The 25187-nt window shown below is 37.2% G+C and overlaps 1 protein-coding gene across 2 annotated transcripts in view; it reads right to left on the bottom strand.

Annotated features, from left to right (window-relative positions):
- Positions 1–25187, bottom strand: part of API5 (apoptosis inhibitor 5) — a 36909-nt gene that overhangs the window by 8273 nt on the left and 3449 nt on the right. For both annotated transcript variants that reach the window (XM_032640831.1, XM_032640832.1), the window contains exons 2-11: positions 14311–14472; positions 13126–13219; positions 12576–12641; positions 11912–12063; positions 10484–10690; positions 9452–9556; positions 8249–8338; positions 3613–3794; positions 2254–2347; positions 1373–1429 (exon numbers count right to left, since the gene is read on the bottom strand). In XM_032640831.1, the coding sequence (XP_032496722.1) occupies positions 1373–1429; positions 2254–2347; positions 3613–3794; positions 8249–8338; positions 9452–9556; positions 10484–10690; positions 11912–12063; positions 12576–12641; positions 13126–13219; positions 14311–14472 (1209 nt within the window). The remainder of the gene's footprint in view (positions 1–1372; positions 1430–2253; positions 2348–3612; positions 3795–8248; positions 8339–9451; positions 9557–10483; positions 10691–11911; positions 12064–12575; positions 12642–13125; positions 13220–14310; positions 14473–25187) is intronic.

Below are 25187 nucleotides of genomic sequence, written 5' to 3'. Positions count from 1 at the left end.
AATGGGAAACTGGAATATAGTTTGTGGATTCACTGAAATAGAAGTGAAGGTAAATTTTGGAATTAGATGCGTCTGGTTTGGTGGGAACTAAAGATTGCAAGCAGATGCCATGGATGGACCAAAGCACACCAGTTTTTCTTGTGATTTCCCTAAAACAAAGAATTATGTCATATTAAAAAATATTTCAGAATTTTTTGGTCAGGTACCCTACACATTGGTTGCTGACCCTATTCATCATTCTTCCCCATGCAACTTCCTACTGCAGTCATCTTTAAATCACTATGGTTTCCTGAACAGGAAACTGTCTCATCTCCATGTGTTGGGTCATAGTATTTGCTAAGTTTAAAATGTTCTTAACATCATAGTATATCTTCAACTTTGACTTATAGCATCAGTTCAAATCTCACATTTTAATGTATTAATCCACCATTTGAAATTATTTATATTTAAGATTTGAAATAAATGGTGGCTATGATAAAACTTTTCTTTGAGATGTGAGTCAGTATTCTTACCTCTTCTGTTTTTAATGCCTTTTCACTTTTCCTGTTGGCAATGATACTCATCCCTCAATGTCTCACTGTTTTCTCTGAAAAGCTTCCCTTTCTCTTCTGACAAAAAGTAAGTATTCCATGGGATTTTTACCAGATTAGTTTTAAGGCATATCACTAGCCCTGATTTTGTTGCTGTTAAGCTTTGTGCTATAAGTGTTACAAATATTTCTTTCTCCCATCTGGCTACAATACTATCAACTTATAACAGTACTGTTAACTTACAGTATCAAATGATGGCTACTTTGTTGTGATTCCTTTTTTGTTCTCTCAGGTTATTAGTTTTTTGTTTAGGCTAACAGATACTTGGGGAGGGTAAACAGAACCGAAGGATATTTATGGCTTAATGGTAAGTATAGAAAACTCTCAATTTATTACATAGACAAGTTAACAGAAAAGACCATAGGACAACATTTCATGTGCCACATAAGACTGTTCATTCTTAGTGTAAGCAAAGCAGGGTTTTATTGGTCATTCAAAAGGACCCGACAGTATTAAGACTACAAGAACTTAAGTCAGTGAAATTTCTGAGTCTAAATGTATCTGCTCCAATGCTCTGGGTCAGAAAAACTCTGCATGCCTCCCTTTGTTTGCAGTATCTTCTGCAATAACTTTTAAATAAATAAAACAATGTATTATTCTATAATAGCTACAAAAACATCACTCGGTGTTATAAAAGGCATAAAGCTTTAAAAGGCCAAACGTCTGGAATGTAATGGCTTCTCTCCTTAACCAGTACCATTGCAGACATAAAGACATACGGAAAACCTCTTGCACTAACTTTCTAGCTGGCTGGGATGACTTGATAAGAAAGGAAGACTTACCTTGATTAAAACATTTATATTATTTGTTATTTTCAATGCAACAACTTTAATCTTGTTCTGCAAAAGGAAAACAAAATTAAATTAAAATGCCAATAACTTTCATGATGTATATTTCATTCCCGTATAGAACTTGAATAATTCCACTTCTCTTTCAGAATCATTTCTACAGTTAGAGAATTCCTTGGTTTATATTTACTGATAATGCTCAGTCCTATTTCTTGACTCTAAAACAAGTGTAGAGATGGCAAAGAAAGCAAATAATCTTTATCTTCCCTTGACAGGTTAGAAGTGTTATATCTACAATTTACTTGAAAAACGAGTAGGGGACAGATCACGGGCACATAGCAGTTGTTTTAAAAAATATCAGTTTATGTTACAGGAAGACACAATGAAAACTTAAAATATTTCATTAGGACCAAGATGAAGATTGATCAAAATAGATGAGATCAGAGAAAACCAAAAATCCCAACATAAACACATATAGTTTGGTATAGAATTGGCAGTTTAATATTTTTTTCTAATGTAAACTAATATTTGGGCTTCAAAAAGGTGAAATTAAAAATATCACAATTGCTAATTAAATATTTAAACAAAATATGCTGCTAATGAGACCCTAGTGAAAGACTGGTATGCATCAACATTTGATAACATTGTTCACAAACATTGGAAACATTCAAGACATTTCAACAATGATAGTTTCCTATATAACTTAGCATATAACTAAATATGTAGTCTTCTAACATTGTATTTTCAACTTAGAGTTGTATCATCCTTCAAATAAAGTCGAATGTTACATTTCAATATATGAATTCAGTCTGAATTTGTAATAAATGGTGGCTATTATAAAAATTTCCCAACAAGATGTAACTGAGTATTCTTACCTCTTCTGTTTTTAAGGCCTCGCCTGTTTTACCCTGGAGAGCCAAGCGAAGTTGTCTGATATACACCTGCAGGCCCCGTGCAAAGTACTGCAGCCTAAATGAAGAAGGTATTTGCTAATTAAGAAGTCATCACTTCAACTTTGCTTTTATACCTCAACTGTGTTTTTAAATTCAAAGAATACTACAGCTAAATGGCCTTTACCAATAAAGAGTAAATTTTGAGGGGGACTTTCTTTTAATTATCAACGTATGATCATAAGAGATACACAAATAAGTAAAATAAAAGCAGTTTTTCTTCGTCAAAAATTGGAATAGATCCACACTCAACCTGGCAAGGGAAACACTCCTGGCACTGTGCTAAGGAAGCTTGTTATGTTAACCTGCAAGGTATGTGTCTAAATTAGAAACAACCAGGAGCCAGGGACTAGAATCAGGTGGCCTGGGTTCTTCTCTTCCATTAACCAAATGAAGGTCAAGTGACACAGACAAGTCACTTAATCTCTATGTTTACCTGCTAAGGAGGGACAGTGTTTGACCCATTTGCACCTAAGGGTCCAGTTTAAAACTAAAACAAAACTGCAGATTTTGCGAAGGATGTTGAGTAATCTCTTTTTCAAATTTGTTCCCAGGTAATATGTGAAGAAAGGTGGTACCGTAACTCCATCCTGCCGACTTCTAGGAACTCTACTTAACAACGTGGCATCACTGTTTCTTTCACTTTCAGAGTAATTTCCTAAGATGCCTGCTTCTGGTCAAACGTTTCACCAAGTATTAAACCTCTGCCTTACCAAAGCACAGAGGACAATAACAGATGATACAGTGGCCAAGCATCTCAAAACTTAAGGTGTGAATTTGTTCATGCAATGATTTAATACAAAGTATCTTCAGGAAAACGACTTATATTGATTTCTCCAGTGCTGCTCCCCCAGCTGCACTGTAAGATAGTAAGAGCAGATACAGTTTACTGAATACCCACTATGTGCCAGGCACTGTGCTTAAAGCTTTTCATCCATTGTCTCATTTAATTCTCACAACTCTATAAGGCAGGTACTATTATCAATAAATTTAACAGCTGAGGACAATTTGGGGTGTTAGAGAGGTTAGGGAACCTGCCCAAGATCATGAAGCAAGTAGGGAGAGCCAGAGTCCATTTTTGAAAAAGGTCATCTTCTCCCATGCATTTGCTATGCCACAATAGTTGTATGTTTATATACACTCCTGTTTTGTAGATCTTCCATTCTTTTGCACCACAGTAAGGCAGGGTAGGGAAAAAGCTCTTATAAAATGAAATCAAAATCTAGGGAGCTTCAAGATAGCTTTCACCTTTGTCAAAGACTGGCCACTTCAACCATACATCACCTTATTTTGAAATCTTTGAGCTTTTCTGCATTCAGCTTGGCTGTTAAGAAATCTGGAAGTTTTCGGCCCAACTGGTGAAAGCTATACAACAAACATTCCACATAACTGAACTGCAGCTTGGGCTCTTCATTACCAGCGTTCTCCCCGTTTTCCGCTTCTTCTGGAGGGAGAGGCATATACTCCTAAGAGATGAAAATAGAGAGATGTATGCAATCTGCTCTAGACACTCATAAATTATAAGCATATACTCACGTAATTATAAGGCACGCTCTGAAGACATGAAGCATTAAAAACTGCCAAGATCACAAATTTAAGTAAGATATCCCTTTTACATATTGGATCAATAACCCAGCCTGTCAACATTCCATATTAACCTACAGTATAGCTGCTACTACTACTACCACTACTAATGACAGCGAACGTGACTAATATGTATTAGGTGCTAGGCAGATGAACAAACTGAAGTTCTGGGAGCTTAGGTAAGTTTCCCAAAGTTAATAAGCTGAAGAGGCAGGATTCAACCTGGGCTTGACATCAAAAGCTGATGTTCTTAAAACAGTATGGGGGTTCCTTAAAAAACTAAAAATAGAGTTACCATATGATCCAACAATCCCACTCCTGGGCATATATCCAGAGAAAAATCTAATTCAAAAAGATACATGCACCCCAATGTTCACAGCAGCACTATTTACAATAGCCAAGATATGGAAGCAACCTTAATGTCCATCAACAGATGAATGGGTAAAGATGTGGTATATATATATATGTACACACACACACATACACACAAACACAATGGAATACGACTCAGCCATAAAAATGGATGCAATAATGCCATTTGCAGCAATATGGATGGACCTAGAGATAATCATACCACATGAAGTATGTCAGAAAGAAAAACAAATATCTTATGTCACTTATATGTGGAATCTAAAATATGATACAAATGAACTAGTTACAAAACAGAAACAGACTCACAGGCATAGAAAATAAACTTATGGTTACCAAAGGGGAAAGGAGGGGGAGGGATAAAAAGGAGTTTGGGATTAGCAGATACAAACTACTATATATAAAATTAAGATAAACAGCAAGATCCTACCATATAGCACAGGGAACTATATTCAATATCTTATAATAAACCATAATGGAAAAGAATATGAAAAAGAATATATATAACTGGATCACTCTGCTGTACACCAGAAACTAATACAACATTGTAAATCAACTATACTTAAAACAAAAAAAAAGTTGATGCTCCTAGGAAAAATACTCCTAAAAGTTATATGGAACCAGAAAAGACCCCAAATAGCCAAAGAAATCCTGAGAAAGAACAAAGCAACAGGCATCACACTTCCTGATTTCAAGCTAGGCTATAAAGTTACAGTCATCAAAACAGTATAGTACTGGCACAAAAAAAGAAAAACAGACCAATGGAACAGAATCAAGAGCCCAGAAATACACCCAAGCACAGATGGTCAACAAATATTTGACAAGGGAGCCAAGAATATTCAATGGAGAAAAGACAGTCTCTTCAGTAGATGGTGCTGGGAAACTAGATATGTACATGTAAAAGAATGAAACTGGACCCATATCTTACACCACTCACAAAAATTAACTTGAAATGGATTAAAGACTTAAGTGTAAGACCTGAAACCATGAAATTCCTAGAAGAAAACATAGGAATAAAGCTCCTTGATGTGGGTCATGGTAATGATTTTTTGGATATGACACCTAAATCACAAGCCACAAAATAAAAAAAAAACAAATGGGACTACATCAAACTGAAAAGCTTCTATATAGCAAAGTGAAAAGATAACCTGTGAAACAGAAAAATATATTTGCAAACTATGTATCTGACAAAGGGTTAATATCCAAAATATATAAATACACATACAGCCCAACAGCAAAAAACCAAATAATCCAATCAAAGAATGGACAAAAGAACTTTAACAGACATTTCTCCAAAGAAGATATACGAAAGGCCAACAAGCACATGAAAAGATGCTCAACATCACTAGTCATTAGGGAAATGCAAATTAAAACCACAATGAGATATTGGCTCATACCTGTTAGCATGGCCATCATCAAAAAGACAAGAGATAGGGGCAGTTTTGGAAGTTTTAGCCAAGGCAATCAGAGAAGGAAAAGAAAAGGGATCCAAATCAGAAGAGAAAAAGTAAAACTTTCACTGTCTGCAGATGACATGATACTGTACAAAGAGAATCCTAAAGATGCTACCAGAAAACTACTAGATCTAATCAATGAATTTCATAAAGTAGCAGGATACAAAATTAATGCACAGAAATCTCTTGCATTCCAAACACTAAAAACAAAAAATCTGAAAAAGAAATTAAGGAAACATTCCCATTTACCACTGCAACAAAAAGAATAAAATACCTAGGAATGAATCTACCTAAGGAGACAAAAGGCCTGTATGCAGAAAACTATAAGACACTGATGAAAGAAATCAAAGATGATACAAACAGATGGAGAGATATACCATGTTCTTGGATTGGAAGAATCAACATTGTAAAAATGACTCTACTACCCAAAGCAATCTACAGGTTCAATGCAATCCCTATCGAACTACCAATGGCATTGTTCACAGAACTAGAACAAAAACTTTTACAATTTGTATGGAAATGCAAAAGACACTGAATAGCCAAAGCAATCTTGAGAAAGAAAAATGGAGCTGGAGGAATCAGGCTCCCTGACTTCAGACTAAACTACAAAGCGACAGTAAACAAGACAGTACGGTACTGGCACAAAAACAGAAATATAGATCAATGGAACAGTACAGAAAGCCCAGAGATAAACCCAAACACATATGGTCCCCTTATCTTTGACAAAGGAGGCAAAAATATACAACAGAGAAAAGACAGCCTCTTCAATAAGTGGTGCTGGGAAAACTGGACAGCTACATGTAAAACAATGAAATCAGAACACTTCCTAATACTATACACAAAAATAAATTCAAAATGGATTAAAGACCTAAATGTAAGGCCAGATACTATAAAACTTAGAGGAAAACACAGGCAGAACAGTCTATGACATAAATCACAGCAAGATCCTTTTTGACCCACCTCCTAGAGTAATGGAAATAAAAACGAAAATAAACAAATGGGACCTAATGAAACTTAAAAGCTTTTGCACAGCAAAGGAAAACATAGCAAGATGAAAAGACACCCCTCAGAATGGAAGAAAATATTTGCAAACAAATCAAATGACAAAGGATTAATCTCCAAAATATACAAGCAGCTCATGCAGCTCAACATCAAAAAAACAAACAACCCATCCAAAAATGGGCAGAAGACCTAAATAGACATTTCTCCAAAGATATACAGATTGCCAACAAACACATGAAAGAATGCTCAACATCACTAATCATTAGAGAAATGCAAATCAAAACCACAATGAGGTATCACCTCACATCTGTCAGAATGGCCATCATCAAAAAAATCTACAAATAATAAATGCTGGAGAGGGTGTGGAGAAAAGGGAACTCTCTTGCACTGCTAGTGGGAATGTAAATTGATACAGCCACTATGCAGAACATTATGGAGGTTCCTTAAAAAACTAAAAATAGAACTACCATACCACCCAGCAATCCCACTACTGGGCATATACCCTGAGAAAACCATAATTCAAAAACAGTCATGTATCACAATGTTCACTGCAGCACTATTTACAACAGCCAGGACATGGAAGCAACCTAAGTGTCCATCAACAGATGAATGGATAAAGGTGTAGCACATATATACAATGGAATATTACTCAGCCATAAAAATAAACGAAATTGAGTTACTTGTAGTGAGGTGGATGGACCTAGATAGAGTCTGTCATACAAAGTGAAGTTAGCCAGAAAGAGAAAAACAAATATCACATACTAACGCATATATGTGGAATCCAGAAAAATGGTACAGATGAACCTATTTGTAGGGCAGGAATAGAGATGAAGAGGTAGAGAACGGACATGTGGACATGGTGGCTAAGGGAAGGGTGGAACGAATTGGGAGATTAGGTTTGATGTAAATAACACTACCATGTGTAAAAGAGATAGCTAGTGGGAACCTGCTGTATAGCACAGGGAGCTCAGCTCAGTGCTCTGTGATGACTTAAACAGGTGGGATGGGGGGGCGTTGGCAAGAAGGTCCAAGAGCGAGGGGTTTTATGTATACATATAGCTTATTCACTTCATTGTACAGTGGAAACGAACACAACATTGTAAAGCAATTATACTCCAATTAAAAACTAAAAAAGATGGCTTATTTTCTCCACAATTATGATTAATGACTTTATTTCCAGGTTGCTAAAGCCATTTGGCCTTGAGCAGCAACCTTGATGGTGATCTGGTGCAAACATTTAAAATATTTTGATAAAGGAATAGCAGAAAGACTTACTATATAAGTCCTGTATTATATTTTGTCTAAAGCATCAACAACAGAAGAAATGCCTAAGGTTAAAACAGATTTTATTTTTAAAGTAGACAACGTGTGGTCTGAGCAGCTAACAACACTACAATTATTATCTAAATCATTTCAAAATCTGGTTCTCTATAATCTAGAAATTAATACTACACTATTAGACTTTGGGGCTTTATACTGACTATGCCATAAGCAAAGAAAAAAGTTCTTACCAATAACTTATCAAACAGTTTCCTTAAATTTGTTTCTAGCTTTTCCATGTCACCACAAAATGAACTCATTTCAGCCAACAGTTTCAATACCTAAAACACACAATTCACTGTTATTAGCATTCTTTTTGAATGAGCAAGGGTTATAAAATAATAATTATTCTACATAACTATTTAATACTGCTTATTTTTCAGTTAGGCTTTTACAGAATCATAACATTTGAACTGGAAAAAAAATTTAGAGATGCAGCCCTATTTTACTGTTGAGGAAACTGAAGGTCAGAGAGATTATGTGACTTGGCAAAGTCACAACGTATGTGAGTGGCAGGGCAGACTCTAAAACCCAGATCTCATGACTCTCAATATATCTGTGAGAATTGGTAAGGAAAAGAATATACACTTTCTGCTACAGGTTAACAATGTATAAGAAAGAGACAATGAGCAAGAACTCTTAACAGCGAAGAATTATTTACTAACATTTAGGATGGGCCTCCTTTGCTATCAAACTTAGTCTCTGGATACTAATTCAAAGTATCAGTAATTGCCACTATTCTTTAGGTTCATCTCTGCTTTACTCAATTCCAGTCTGATAAGCCAAACCCAGGACATGTGAAGGAAACCACAGTGTAAGTGCACAGTGAGACTCTTCTCTATCCTAAAGACCCATGAAGGAAATGGCACATACATTTCCATATTTCAATTCAATAATCATTACTAGGTGCTTTTCAGAATTCTACATTAGATTCTGAGGATTCAGAGAGGAATAAGGTTAAATTGGGGAGAAAAATGTGAGTATTTTATATGCTGCAAAAAAATGTATATGTACATCACAGTTGAGATATAAAGGGGATAGAGAGTAGTCAATTCTATTGGAGAACGGATAAAGGACGTTTTGTATTAATCAGTTAAATCTGGCTCTATCAGTCATAGAGATAAGGAACTGTCATAACTGAACAACGTATTTCAAAGTATTAAGGCTACAAAGGCAGAGACTTAGACTATAATGAAAACTATAGGCGGTGCTTTCCTACTGTAGCAAACTCTCAATGAATCCATAAAGCAGTCCTAAGTAATCCTGGGAGAGGTTACTAGCTAGCCACCACCAGGCCTTAAATCTCTTAGAAATCAGATCAAAGTTAGTGGTTTACATTTATGTTGAAATACGGGAATGACTGTTCAGTGCTAAAAGCAGAAATTTTCTCTTACCTCCAACTGTATATCAAGACCCTCCACTGGGGTAGTCAAGGAACTGAGGTTAGGGAGAACTTGCTCACAGAAATAAGTCACAAACCTTGTGGAATGAACATTTTTCTGTAAAAATCCAAAGAACACTGAATTGTCAAAAAATATATATAGATATACATATATTATATTCTCCCAAACAGTAGAATGTCAATAGACAAATGCTCAGTACCAAAGCATCACGTACTGTGGCTAAAATACAACAGAGTGCATACCCCAAAGCACCCCAGGAGTAACCTCAATAGACAATATATACTTTGTTGCAAAGTAATCTGGAGCATTGGGACTTTTATACGTCTTTCAACTCTTATTTGATTCTCAGGTCAAATTTCGGGGGAAACTTTAGTGTTGAATTTTAGACTGTACATTCTCCCTTTAGAAGGACAGCTCCTTTATTTAAAAAACATTTATTTATCTATTTGGCTGTGCCGGGTCTTAGTTGCGGCAGATGGGCTCCTTAGTTGCAGCTCACGGGCTCCTTGGTTGTGGTATGCACGTGGGATCTAGTTCCCTGACCAGGGAATGAACCCAGGCCCCCTGCCTAGGGAGTGCTGAGTCTTAACGACTGTACCACCAGGGAAGTACCAGGACAGCTCCTTTAAATTGTGTTTTTCAAACTGTGCTACGCACATCTCAGAAGATTCATGGCCAGAGGAAGCACAAAGCCAGAGATAAAGAGCAAATACACCTACAACAACAATCTAAAAAATTTAAGGAAAAAAAAAGTTAAATTACTAAACTAAGTGTTTTTAAAACTCAGTGAAACTATAAAGTATGATGCAAAATCTCAAGACTTTTAAAAAGTCCCTAAGCAAGACTATATAGAAATTTCTTGCTGCTTTGGGCTCTTCACCTAGGCCTCCATAAAATAAATAATAGCTCCATTGGGTTAATACTTTTATACAAAGGTTTGAGAAGAATGCTCAAGTGTATATCTATAGAATTTTAAGCTAATAGAGTAATCAAAATACCAGGTATACAAAACAAAGAGCTCACAGAGAAGAGGGGTACCGCCTGCCGAGTGCACTGTAAAAGCCTGTCCACACAGTCAGGATCCGAGGGGTTGAAGGTTTGTTCCAGATCAGCCTGTTCAGCCACCAACTCTACCAGTTGTTGCCTTCCACTCACTGTCTGTAAGCTTTTTAACCCAGATAGTATCTTCATAAACAGGACAAATTCCTCACCAGTCACGTCTTCTAGGACCTGGAAAGAGACGATTCAGAACAGTTATTAGTATCTTTATCATTTGAATGGGAAAGAAACATCAATACTGAAACAGCACAGCAAATTTGTTTTGCAAAGTTAGTTTGCTGCTAATGTTCCTGAAATACTGAAGAGAGGACAACTTCAAGCTTCAGTCAAGTTAGCTTCAGAATAAGCCATGTATTTTCAATGGTGCACTACACTGTTTCCAATGGAACAAAATTTGGTTCTTGGAAAATTTTACTCTTCTTTTACGTATAAAGCACAGATATACATACAGTACATAAACAGATATACAGTATATCTGTGGTATTAAAGTTTAATGGGATAGTGGCTAAGGGAAAAAATATCTAAAAAGGCTCTTCAGGGGGCGATAGCCAAAAAAAGATGGAGAAAATGTGGCAATAAACTGTTAAATCAGACTCAGTTCCCTATATTTAAAAGCAGCCTCATTCACATTAATATGGTAATTGTATACAAAACAGGAGACCATGCAAATTTTAAGTGCTCCATATCAGTAGGTCTAAGCCTTTCTGTTCACTGACCAAAGGAGCAAGCAATCATGACATATCCCACCAGATAACTAGCTGGGGCATAGGTGAAATATGCTGCTCCTTTCTCTCTCACTAAAGAAATCTTATCAATAAGCAAGTGAGTGGTGCTATTAGAGAAAATTTTGAATTTTCCTCAACACATAAAAATAAAGTATTCCCAAACGTTGGCACTGTATGAATGAAAAGTTAATTGTGACGCACCTTTCAAATCTTAGCAACTGTAACTATGCCAGCGCTGGGAGCACAAATAAGCATGGTCTCTAGAGCTTATAGTGTCATGGGATAGGATGAAACAACAGGTCATTTCAAGGTGACTTCAGTTTCATTCTGAAATGATCCAGAATACTATGGGAGAATATCCTAAAATCAGGGAGGAAGGGTGGGAATTAGGTAAAAATTCCTGAAGGAAATGATTCCTTCCTGATGAATGCATAAATTTTAAGGATAACACCACAAAGGATTTAAATGTGATCAAACTCTTTAAATTAACACATTGATTCATCATTACAAGTGACCAAAGTGCAAAGCACAACATAAGAAAATCTTGAAGTTCTACGGTGGTTCTTATGGGATATATCACCTTATACACAAGCTACATACAGCACTGATGAATACAGCTAATTTCAAGTATGTTCTTGTGCATTAGAGAAGTTCAGTAAAAGCTTACCTTCTTGGATTCAGTTAGTATAAGTTCCTCTACTTCCTTTGTTAAGACTTCATCTGGTAAAGTCTTAAGTTTTGTAGAAAGGAATTTAATTGCTCTTTCTCTAACAATGTCCTCTCCTTGAAGAATTTGGCTGAACAAGCCACCTAAAGTCCCTGCAAAACAAAACAGTTGCATGTAGCAAGTCAATTCTATATAGGAATGAAATTTTTCAAGTTAATTTGAATTACAGTATTTCTTTTCAAGTGAATTAATAAACTTCCTGAATATCACTGATACTGGTTAAACTGTCTGAAATTTCTAAAGCCCCAACCATAAGAGTGACCATATGCTTTGTTCACGGATTCAGAATCAGCTTGAGCAGGACTTTCCTTTTCTATCACTATTAATAATAAATAAACTCAGGTATTTTGGAAGAATTTCTTTAAAGTGGCAAAGGGAGTTTTTCCAACAGACTTCTAAGGGAAAAGTTTGATCTGTTTTTGCAATTATTTCTTCTGGTTTTTCAAGTCACAAACATCTTGAGCTAAGCTTTTTTTGGAGAGTACTTAGAATTTTTATGAAACAGACGTCTGGGTGAATCCCAGACTTTATCCTTAATGAGTACTGCCAAACTCCCCAATTTTTTAGGACATCAAACACAATTCAGAACAAGAAATGGCCTTACCTTTTGCATCCATCTTAAATATACTTAATAGGGCATTGTTCACTAAGTTAAATTCTGCAGAGTCATCTGGATAGAAAAAAAGTGGTACAATGTATAAAATAAATGAAAAATATCATCTGCTTCATTTTCAAACTTAAGACTCAACATAGTTTCTCACAGATTACATTGAGAGGAGACATATAACTAAGCATTTCTCTCAAGTACCAAGAAAATACATCTTTCTTGTAAGGGTAGAGAACCTGATCTAGTGTACCTGTAAAGCTCTTATGTTAAGATGGTACAATTGAGAAACTACAGGAAATTGGGGGGCGGGGGGGATGGTGGTGAATAAAAATTCCCCAAAGAATCCAGTCATTATACCCTTATAAACAGAATTCAAAACAAAACCAGAAATTAGATAATCACAAGTCAGTAAGCTTCAAACTACTGAATAAAAAAGAGAATTTAAATTTCTATCAGAGGTAGCACCTTCAAAAAAAAAAAAAGCTAAGAAAAACAGAGTCATTATTTCAGAGAGAATTTATATTTAGATATTAATAAAATTCCTTACCTGTCTGCAAAAGTTGGGTTAGTATATCTGCCACTCGGGGAAGATTTTCTCCAGTGGCAAATTGAGGCAGCTCTTTAATTGCTTGCCGTCGAATCTGAACATAATTTCAAACAAAAAATTAACCAAATACTATCATAAATAAAAACAACCTCAACCTGTAAAGAAAACAAAAACCACAGACAAACCATATAGGGGCATATGAGTCACAAAAATATGAGATTTTTAGCAGTTTTAGAAATAATTTACTCCAATTTAATATTCAAAGCTTCACAGAATACTAAAACAAAATGTGGTGGAAAGGGACCTTAAATACAATTATCTGGAGTAGGCAGATTTGAGATTATAAACAACAGTTTATATGCTGATTATACACAACTGTTGGGTTTTTACTACCTGTGGGTACATAATACTGTATCCCTCAAGAATGGCTACAGTGTCAATGTCATATCTAATAACTATTTACTTTAGAATTTTCAGTATTGACTACTTAATACATTTGTGAATACATTCTGTGAACTTCATTCCAAATATGCGATCGTGGCTTATCTAGTTTAACATAAAAGTGCAAGGGAGCTAAATCTAACAAATTATGCATGAAATCATGATTCAATGATTTCATTTGAAAAGCCAGGGGCTAATAGTTGAAAATTCTTAGGAACCTGTATCAGCAGCCAGAAATGCTAATGGTTAATTCTGTTCCAAGCAAAAACTATTTCTTTTTAGTCTAGTAATCACATACAACTTTTTCACAGGTCAATTATTTTTCTGCTATGCAAAATATTTAGGGGTGTTAAAACTATATTTTATGCTGCAATACTATTATTATTTTAAATATCCAAGCGAGCATAAATTGACTACAAACCAACACTAGTCTGATTTCATATGCACAATGCGTAATAATCTAAGGAAAAGATGTGAGCCGCAACCATTTTCAACAGTGGATAACAAATAAGCAAAACAAAGTATTATGTGATTCTACAGAGTTTTCACAGTTGAAAGAACTAATATATTTTCCTACATGTAGGTTTAAGCCTTGGTATGTTGTCATACCAGGCCACACTGCAGTATTTTATTGTTCACTGATATGATTGGTACTTCAGTTATATGAGATACACACAGAAAATATCTGAAAATGGCAAAAGCAACATCTGAAAACTTGTTGAAAAGTGTCAAACATAAACTTACTGATACATCTTCATCCTCACAGAGGTCTAACTGTGCATTGATAGCAGAATCAGCCAATTCTGGAAAATGCTTAAAGAATTTTGGAATAAACTGAGCTGCTAATCTTTTTTCCTTGGTACCACCTTTGACACCATCCAATATCACTTGATAAGCATCTTTATGCTGAAAGAATGAAATAGAAAAGAAACACAATTTTGAAGGATGGGAAGCTAAACAAACTTCTTTGAGTCTCCTTTAAATTAGTTAAATTTTACATAGGCTAAGAAATGGGCTTATTTTTGGAGTTTTACTGCTTAAATTTGACAGCTACCTTCCTACTATCTGCTCCCTGTCCCCCATGTTATTATCTGTGAGTTGGGAAAGGAGAAGAATGACTCTAATATTAAGTGGAAAAAGCAAGTAAGTTTGTTATGTACCAACACTTCTTTATTCTATTGATTACTGACCCTAGCCTTGTGATTGTATCATGCTTTAAAAATTTGTAATGAATATAATAGAATTCTCAAAGAATTGTGTTACATTTACTTAAATATATTTATCTGTTTCCAATTACCACCTTGCAGAAGGTAGAGAGAATACACTCTTGAAATTAAGCAATACGAGGAAGGTTAGGAAGCTTTATTTTGCCTCACATTTTAGGATATAAAAATGGTAATTCATTCTATATGGCCAACCAATTTCGATGAAGATAGATGCTAGTATCACATATTTAACTTTTCATTAAAATAATACATTCAAAGCTCATTTGTTTCCTTTAAAAAAAAATTTCAGAAGTGCTCTCCCTCAGATACTCATAATGTGAAGAATCAACAAGTTCCCAATCCCCCCTACACACTTGCCTCCAAACCAGTCCTTTTATTAAATGGATCAAGCTGGCAAACAAAGTAATAAATATCACAGCTACACAATACTTTTAATTCCTGGAAAACCTTAAACATAATACAAATACCAAATATGTATTTACTCTGTATAAAGAAATTCTCTAAATGCTTTAGATAAGTGAGCTTGCTTTATGCCATCAAGAGCGGAAAACTAAAGAACAGAAAATGGATTAGAGAATTACCACAAATTTAGTTTTGTGATAATTCTTCTCATGGACAATATACTGTGTTAAGTGAAAAAATATATAGCATGATGAAAAGTTATTTAGGTTCAGTGGGATCTCAATTAAGGACATTATTATTATTATCATTATTTTTGGCCACCCTACACGGCATGCAAGATCTTAGTTCCCTGACCAGGGGTCGAACCCGTGCCCCCTGCAGTGGAAGCTCAAAGCCTTGACCACTGGACCATCAGGGAAGTCCCAAGGACATTATTTGAAAAAAATAATCAGAAATAAAGTGCTCCATGTATCAAAAGGCTATGATCACAATTAGATCTTCTAAAGGTACACATTTTAATATAATCTGCATAATTACTAGATTACTTGAAAAGTTCATATATTGCCAACCTATCTAAAAAAACAAATTCTAAAAATTATTTCTAATAAACAAATTCCATCAAACCGATTAATGACAACTCCTTCTACTATCTTAAACATTAATACCACCCCCTAAATAACAGAAATTTCTGTGAATAAGGTTAGCTTCCTCATGAAATGCAGACACAAAATCAGTCTTCAGGAGTTACTACTTCAAAAGTGTATTATACACTTTTGGGCTTCCCTGGTGGCGCATTGGTTAAGAATCCACCTGCCAATGCAGGGGACATGGGTTCAAGCCCTGGGCCGGGAAGATCCCACATGCCTCGGAGCAACTAAGCCTGTGCGCCACAACTACTTAGTTTGCGCTCTAGAGCCCACAAGCCACAACTACTGAGTCCACAAGCCACAACTACTGAAGCCCGTGCACATAGAGCCCATGCTCTGCAACAAGAGAAGCCACGGCAATGAGAAGCCCACGCACCACAACGAAGAGTAGCCCCCATCTGCCGCAACTAGAGAAAGCCCACACGCAGCAATGAAGACCCAACGCAGCCAAAATTAAATAAGTTTATATTTTAAAAAGTGTATTATACACTTTTTAGTGCAAAGGTTCAAAAAAATCATGGCTGACTTCTCTACCAATGTACACTCCTGTGGCTTGCTTCATAGCTTCTAGTAGACTTCATAAAATTGAAGTATTGAGCAGTCTGACATCCTTAGCTTTTGCAGAGTATCACAATCCAATTTTCTTTAACTCAAACTTCAGACTTTACTTATAAACCCCTTTGAATTGTCTAAAATTCACTGTCTAAAATTAAATGAAGGATCCCTGCTTAAAACAACCATCCCCCTACCAAGGGAAAAAAATGTGGAATAGAATAAAAAGGGATTATTAGTAACACTTACTGAAAGCCTACATGGAACTGTGGAACGCCTTCTGTACATGCCTCACAACAATCCTGAATTAGGTGTTACTATGCTTGTTTTTCAGATGAGAAAACCAAGTCTTAGAGAAGTGAAATAATTTGTCCAGAACCAAATATAGTTAGTTAAGTAGCAGATCCAGGACCTGAACGTGGTTCTGATAGCCTTTTAAGTCAAGATCTGTGCCTAATACCAAGCTTCTTTAATTGGAATCTTTCAAATTAGTGTCCTGAGATCTTAATTAACAAAGGAGGAGAGAAAGAAAAGCTTGCCAGATGGAGGATTGTCAAAGGTAAAATTTGAGTCCTAAATACAGTCTCCACACAGGCATATAAATTGAAATGTAGTATATTAAACAGCAAGACCTTTGGAAAGTTAAGACATTTTAACATAGTCATAATAGAAATCAAAGTTTTTATCATTAATAGGCATCAGTTCTATCAAATAATTTTACAGACATTCCAATAGACTTCAACTAATTATCCTTTATGAAATGCAAAATAAAATTATATTCTTCCTTGCCAGCTTTTTGAATTATGTCCTTTAACTGTAGTACAGGGACAGGACTTTTTAACAAATCTACTTAAAGTAATTACTACTTCTGCTTTTCAAAGTAGGAAACAAGATATAAGTGATATTTGCAGTGATCATAGTGATTTAGTAACAAGTAGGAATGTAACCATAATAAAATGTTTCAAATACTACACAGCACTGTGTATCTTTGCTTTTCCAACAGTTGTATTTATATTTTAGCTGGATAAATTAATGATCCTAGTAAGAAGCTTTTTTTGTTGTTTTTCTTTTTTTGCGGTACGCGGGCCTCTCACTGTTGTGGCCTCTCCCATTGCGAGGCACAGGCTCCGGAGGCACAGGCTCAGCAGCCATGGCTCACGGGCCCAGCCGCTCCGGACCACGTGGGATCTTCCCAGACCGGGGCACGAGCCCACGTCGCCTGCATTAGCAGGCGGACTCTCAACCACTGCGCCACCAGGGAAGCCCAAGAAGCTTTAATTGTAAATACTTTTAATGGATTTCTAAAGCTGTGTATTTATGTGTGATTTTAATTTCTAATTAAAGGAGAAAACTCTAGAGCAATCTCTAAGATATTTTCAAGTAAAAATGTCAGTTACAATTTGATCCACATTCAGCAGACACATTCTAAAAGAAAAACCTTGCAATTATGATTGTCAAATCACAACTGATATGCATAAGTGGTCACTGACGTGCCAGGTAAGCGACGTTTGGGTCCAGGATGCAGCCTTCATGAAATAAAGCAGAAGAAGAGAGGATGAGAAGAAAGAGAAGACAGGATGTAGTTTCAACAAATTTCTCAAGTATGACATAAAAAGAAAATGGATAAGCTAAGCTATACTACTTCCTTCCTCAGACTCAATTAATAAACTTAGTTTGAATTTAATGTAAGTGTTAAACTGTTAACACTTCTACATTATTTTTGAGTGATTATGAACTTGGTTGGTCTGTGATTTTAGCTTAAGCATACCAAAAAAAAGTACCAAAAGAATGCTATTTCATGAAATATAAGTCAGTAAAGCTTACACTCTTCCACACTTAGGAGCCAATATACTCCTGTATAAGAGAATACAAGAGGAAGGAGGAGCTTCAAGATGGCAGAAGAGTAAGACGTGGAGAACCCCTTCCTCCCCATAACTACATCAGAAATACATCTACATGTGGAACAACTCCTACAGAACACCTACTGAATGCTGACAGAAGACCTCAGACCTCCAAAAGGCAAGAAACTCCCCACGTACCCAGGTAGGGCAAAAGAAAAAAGGGAAAACAGACCCAAAAGAATAGGGACGGGACCTGCACCAGTGGGAGGGAGCTGTGAAGGAAGAAATGTTTCCACACACTAGGAGCCCCTTCGCGGTCGGAGACTGCGGGTGGCCGAGTGGGGGAGCTTCAGAGCCGCGGAGGAGAGCGCAGCCACAGGGGTGTGGAGGGCAAAGCGGAGAGATTCCCGCACAGGGGATCGATGCCGACCGGCACTCACCAGCCCGAGAAGCTTGTCTGCTCACCCGCCGGGGCGGGCGCGGCTGCGAGCTGAGGCTCGGGCTTCGGTCGGATGCAGGGAGAGGACTGGGGTTGGCGGCGTGATCACAGCCTGAAGGGGGCTAATGCACCACAGCTAGCTGGGAGGGAGTCCAGGGAAAAGTCTGGACCTGCCAAAGAGGTAAGAGACTTTTTCTTGCCTCTTTGTTTCCTGGTGTGCGAGGTGAGGGGATTAAGAGCACAGCTGAACGGAGCTCCAGAGATGGGCGCGCGAGCCACGGCTAACAGCGTGGACCCCAGAGACGGGCATGAGACGCTAAGGCTGCTGCTGCTGCCACCAAGAAGCCTGTGTGCGAGCACAGGTCACTATCCACACCCCCCTTCCGGGAGCCTGTGCAGCCTGCCACTGCCAGGGGTCCCGTGATTCAGGGAACTTCCCTGGGAGAACACATGGCGAACCTAAGGCTGATGCAACACACTGGCCTCTGCCGCCGCAGGCTCACCCCGAACTCCGTACCCCTCCCTCCTCCCAGCCCGAGTGAGCCAGAGCCCCTGAATCAGCTGCTCCTTTAACCCCATCCTGTCTGGGAGGGAACAGACGCCCTCAGGTGACCTACACGCAGAGGCGGGGCAAATTCAAAGCTGATCCCAGGAGCTGTGAAAACAAAGAAGAGAAAGGGAAATGTCTCCCAGCAGCCTCAGGAGCAGCGGATTAAATTTCCACAGTCAACTTGATGTACCCTACATCTGTGGAATACCTGAATAGGCAACGAATCATCCCGAATTGAGGAAGTGGACTTTGGGAGCAACAATATATGTATTTTTTTCCCTTTTTCTTTTTTTGTGACTGTGTATGTGTATGCTTCTGTGTGTGATTTTGCCTGTATAGCTTTGCTTTTACCATTTATCCTAGGGTCTGTCTGTCCATTTTTTGTGCTTTTTTTTTAGTATACTTTTTAGTGCTTATCATTGCTGAATTTGTTTTTTGGCTTGGTTGCTCTCTTCTTTCTTTTTTTTTAATTACTTAAAAAATCTTTTTAAATAATTATTTTATATTTTAATAACTTTATTTTATCTTATCTTCTTCTTTCTTTCTTCTCCCTTTTATTCTGAGCCGTGTGGATGCCAGGCTCTTGGTGCTCCAGCCAGGCGTTAGGGCTGTGCCTCTGAGGTGGGACAGCCAAGTTTAGGACATTGGTCCACAAGAGCCCCCCCCCCAGCTCCATGTAATATCAAATGGTGAAAATCTCCCAGAGATCTCCATCTCAATGCCAAGACCCAGCTCCACTCAACGACCAGAAAGCTCCAGTACTGGACACGCTATGCCAAACAACTAGCAAGACAGGAACACAACCCCATCTATTAGCAGAGAGGCTGCCTAAAATAATAAGGCCACAGACAACCCAAAACACACACCAGACGTGGACCTGCCCACCAGAAAGACAAGATCCAGCCTCATGCACCAGAACACAGGCACGAATCCCCTCCACCAGAAAGCACACACAACCCACTGAACCAACCTTAGCCACTGGGGGCAGACACCAAAAACGACGGGAACTATGAACCTGCTGTCTGTGCAAAGGAGACCCACAAACACAGAAAGTTAAGCAAAATGAGAAGAGAGAGAAACACACAGCAGATGAAGGAGCAAGGAAAAAACCCACCAGAACAAACAAATGAAGAGGAAATAGACAGTATGCCTGAAAAAGGATTCAGAATAATGATAGTAAAGGTGATCCAAAATCTTGGAAATAGAATGGGGAAAATTCAAGAAATGTTTAACAGGGAACTAGAAGAACTAAAGAGCAAACAAACAGTGATGAACAACATAATAAATGAAATTAAAAATGCTCTAGAAGGGATCAATAGCAGAATAACTGAGGCAGAAGAACGGATAAGTGACCTGGAAGATAAAATAGTGGAAATAACTACTGCAGAGCAGAATAAAGAAAAAAAAAATGAAAAGAATTGAGGACAGTCTCAGAGAACTCTGGGAGAACATTAAACACACCAACACTCGAATTATAGGGGTCCCAGAAGAAGAAGAGATGAGCAAAGAAACTGAGAAAATATTTGAAGAGATTATAGTTGAAAACTTCCCTAATATAGGAAAGGAAATAGTTAATCAAGTCCAGGAAGCACAGAGAGTCCCATACAGGATAAATCCAAGGAGAAACACGCCAAGACACATACTAATCAAACTATCAAAAATTAAATACAAAGAAAAAATATTAAAAGCAGCAAGGGAAAAACAACAAAAAACATACAAGGGAACGCCATAAGGTTAACAGCTGATCTTTCAGCATAAACTCTCCAAGCCAGAAGGAAGTGGCAGGACATATTTAAAGTGATGAAGGGGAAAAACCTACAACCAAGATTACTCTACCCAGCAAGGATCTCATTCAGATTTGACGGAGAAATTAAAACTTCTACAGACAACCAAAAGCTAAGAGAATTCAGCACCACCAAACCAGCTCTACAACAAATGCTAAAGGAATTTCTCTAGGCAAGAAACACAAGAGAAGGAAAAGACACAATAACAAACCCAAAACAATTAAGAATATGGTAATAGGAACATACATATTGATAATTACCTTAAATGTAAATGGATTAAATGCTCCAACCAAAAGATACAGACTGCCTGAATGGATACAAAACCAAGACCTGTCTATATGCTGTCTACAAGAGACCCACTTCAGACCTAGGGACACACACAGACTGAAAGTCAGGGGATGGAAAAAGATATTCCATGCAAATGGAAATCAAAAGAAAGCTGGAGTAGCAATTCTCATATCAGACAAAAAAGACTTTAAAACAAAGACTATTACAAGAGACAAAGAAGGACACTATATAATGATCAAAGGATCAATCCAAGAAGAAGATATAACAGTTGTAAATATTTATGCACCCAACACAGGAGCACCTCAATACATAAGGCAAATACTAACAGCCATAAAAGGGGAAATCGACAGCAACACAACAATAGTAGGGGACTTTTACACCCCACTTTCAACAATGGACAGACCCAAAATGAAAATAAAAAAGGAAACACAAGCTTCAAATGATACATTAAACAAGATGGACTTAATTGATATTTATAGGACATTCTATCCAAAAGGAACAGAATACACTTTCTTCTCAAGTGCTCATGGAACATTCTCCGGGATAGATCATATCTTGGGTCACAAATCAAGCCTTGGTAAATTTAAGAAAATTGAAATCGTATCAAGTATCTTTTCCGACCACAACACTATGAGACTAGATACAAATTACAGGAAAACATCTGTAAAAAAATACAAACAAATGGAGGCTAAACAATACACTAGTTAATAACCAAGAGACCATTGAAGAAATCAAAGAGGAAATAAAAAATACCTAGAAACAAATGACAATGAAAACACGATGACCCAAAACCCATGGGATGCAGCAAAATCAGTTCTAGAAGGGAAGTTTAGAGCAATACAATCCTACCTCAAGAAACAACAAATATCTCAAATAAACAACTTAACCTTACACCTAAAGCAAGTAAAGAAAGAACAAAAAAGCCCCAAAGTTACCAGAAGAAAAGAAATCATAAAGATCAGATCAGAAATAAATGAAAAAGAAATGAAGGAAACGATAGCAAACATCAATAAAACTAAAAGCTGGTTCTTTGAGAAGATAAACAAAATTGATAAACTGTTAGCCAGACTCATCAAGAAAAAAAGGGAGAAGACTCAAATCAACAGAATTACAAATGTAAAAGGAGAAGTAACAACTGACACTGCAGAAATACAAAGGATCATGAGAGATTAATACAAGCAACTATATGCCAACAAAATGGACAACCTGGATGAAATGGACAAATTCTTAGAAATGCACAACCTTCCGAGACTGAACCAGGAAGAAACAGAAAATATGAACAGACCAATCACAAGCACTAAAATTGAAACTGTGATTAAAAATCTTACAACAAACAAGAGCCCAGGACCAGATGGCTTCACAGGCAAATTCTATCAAACATTTAGAGAAGAACTAACACCTATCCTTCTCAAACACTTCCAAAATATAGCAGAGGGAGGAACACTCCCAAATTCACTCTACAAGGCCACTATCACCCTGATACCAAAACCAGACAAAGGTGACATGAAGAAAGCAAACTACAGACCAATATCACGGATGAACATAGATGCAAAAATCATCAACAAAATACTGGCAAACAGAATTCAACAGCACATTAAAAGGTTCATACACCATGATCAAGTGGGGTTTATCCCAGGAATGCAAGGATTCTTCAATATATGCAAATCAATCAATGTGATACAGCATATTAAAAAATCGAAGGAGAAAAATCATATGATCAACTCAATAGATGCAGAGAAAGCTTTCAACAAAATTCAACACCCATTTATGATAAAAACCCTCAAGAAAGTAGTCATAGAGGGAACTTACCTCAACATAATAAAGGCCATATATGACAAACCCACAGCCAACATCGTTCTCAATGGTGAAACACTGAAACCATCTCCACTAAGATCAGGAACAAGACAAGGTTGCCCACTCTCACCACTATTATTCAACATAGTTTTGGAAGTTTTAGCCACAGAAGTCAGAGAAGAAAAAGAAATAAAAAGAATCCAAATCGGAAAAGAAGAAGTAAAGCTGTCACTGTTTGCAGATGACATGATACTACACATTAGAGAATCCTAAAGATGCTACCAGAAAACTACTAGATCTAATCAATGAATTTGGTAAAGTTGCAGAATACAAAATTAATGCACAGAAATCTCTTGCATTCCTATACACTAATGATGAAAAAATCTGAAAGTGATATTAAGAAAACACTCCCATTTACCACTGCAACAAAAAGAATAAAATATCTAGAATAAACCTACTTAAGGAGACAAAAGACCTGTATGCAAAAAAAAAAATTATAAGACACTGATGAAAGAAATTAAAGATGATACAAATAGATGGAGAGATATACCATGTTCTTGGATTGGAAGAATCAACATTGTGAAAATGACTCTACTACCCAAAGCAATCTACAGATTCAATGCAATCCGTATCAAACTACCACTGGCATTTTTCACAGAACTAGAACAAAAAAATCTCAGAATTTGTATGGAAACACAAAGACCCCAAATAGCCAAATCAATCTTGAGAAAGAAAAACGGAGCTGGAGGAATCAGGCTCCCAGACTTCAGACTATACTACAAAGCTACAGTAATCAAGACAGTATGGTACTGGCACAAAAACAGAAATACAGCTCAACGGAACAGGATAGAAAGCCCAGAGATAAACCCACACACATATGCTCGCCTTATCTTTGATAAAGGAGGCAAGAATATCCAGTGGAGAAAAGACAGCCTCTTCAATAAGTGGTGCTGGGAAAACTGGACAGCTACATGTAAAAATATGAAATTAGAACACTTCATAACACCATACTCAAAAATAAACTCAAAATGGATTAAAGACCTAAATGTAAGGCCAGACACTATCAAACTCTTAGAGGAGGGCTTCCCTGGTGGCGCAGTGGTTGAGAGTCTGCCTGCCAATGCAGGGGACACGGGTTCGAGCCCTGGTCTGGGAAGATCCCACATGCCGCGGAGCAACTAGCCCCGTGAGCCACAATTACTGAGCCTGCGCGTCTGGAGCCTGTGCTCCGCAACAAGAGAGGCTGCGATAGTGAGAGGCCTGCGCACCGCGATGAAGAGTGGCGCCCACTTGCCGCAGCTAGAGAAAGCCTTCACACAGAAACAAAGAGCCAACACAGCCATAAATAAATAAATAAAATTAAAAAAAAAAAAACCTCTTAGAGGAAAACATACGCAGAACACTCTATGACATAAATCGCAGCAAGATCTTCTTTGACCCACCTCCTAGAGAAATGGAAATAAAAACAAAAATAAACAAATGGGACCTAATGAAACTTAAAAGCTTTTGCACAGCAAAGGAAAACATAAACAAGACGAAAAGACAACCCTCAGAATGGGAGAAAATATTTGCAAAGGAAGCAACTGACAAAGGATTAATCTCCAAAATTTACAAGCAGCTCATGCAGCTCAACATCAAAAAAAAAACAACCCAATCCAAAAATGGGCAGAAGACCTAAATAGACATTTCTCCAAAGAAGATATACAGATTGCCAACGAACACATGAAAGAATGCTCAACATCATTAATCATTAGAGAAATGTAAATCAAAACTACAAAGAGATATCATGTCACACCAGTCAGAATGGCCATCATCAAAAAATCTACGAACAATAAATTCTGGAGAGGGTGTGGAGAAAAGGGAACACTCTTGCACTGTTGGTGGGAATGTAAATTGATACATCCACTATGGAGAAGAGTATGGAGGTTCCTTAAAAAACTACAAACAGAACTACCATACGACCCAGCAATCCCACTACTGGGCATATACCCTGAGAAAACTGATACAGCCACTATGGAGAACAGTATGGAGGTTCCTTAAAAAACTACAAATAGAACTACCATATGACCCAGCAATCAAAAAAACTGGGCATATACCC

The sequence above is a fragment of the Phocoena sinus genome, chromosome 8, assembly GCF_008692025.1.
Source record: "Phocoena sinus isolate mPhoSin1 chromosome 8, mPhoSin1.pri, whole genome shotgun sequence".
Classification (NCBI taxonomy): Eukaryota; Metazoa; Chordata; class Mammalia; order Artiodactyla; family Phocoenidae; genus Phocoena; species Phocoena sinus.
This window is presented reverse-complemented; position numbering and strand designations above follow the sequence as displayed.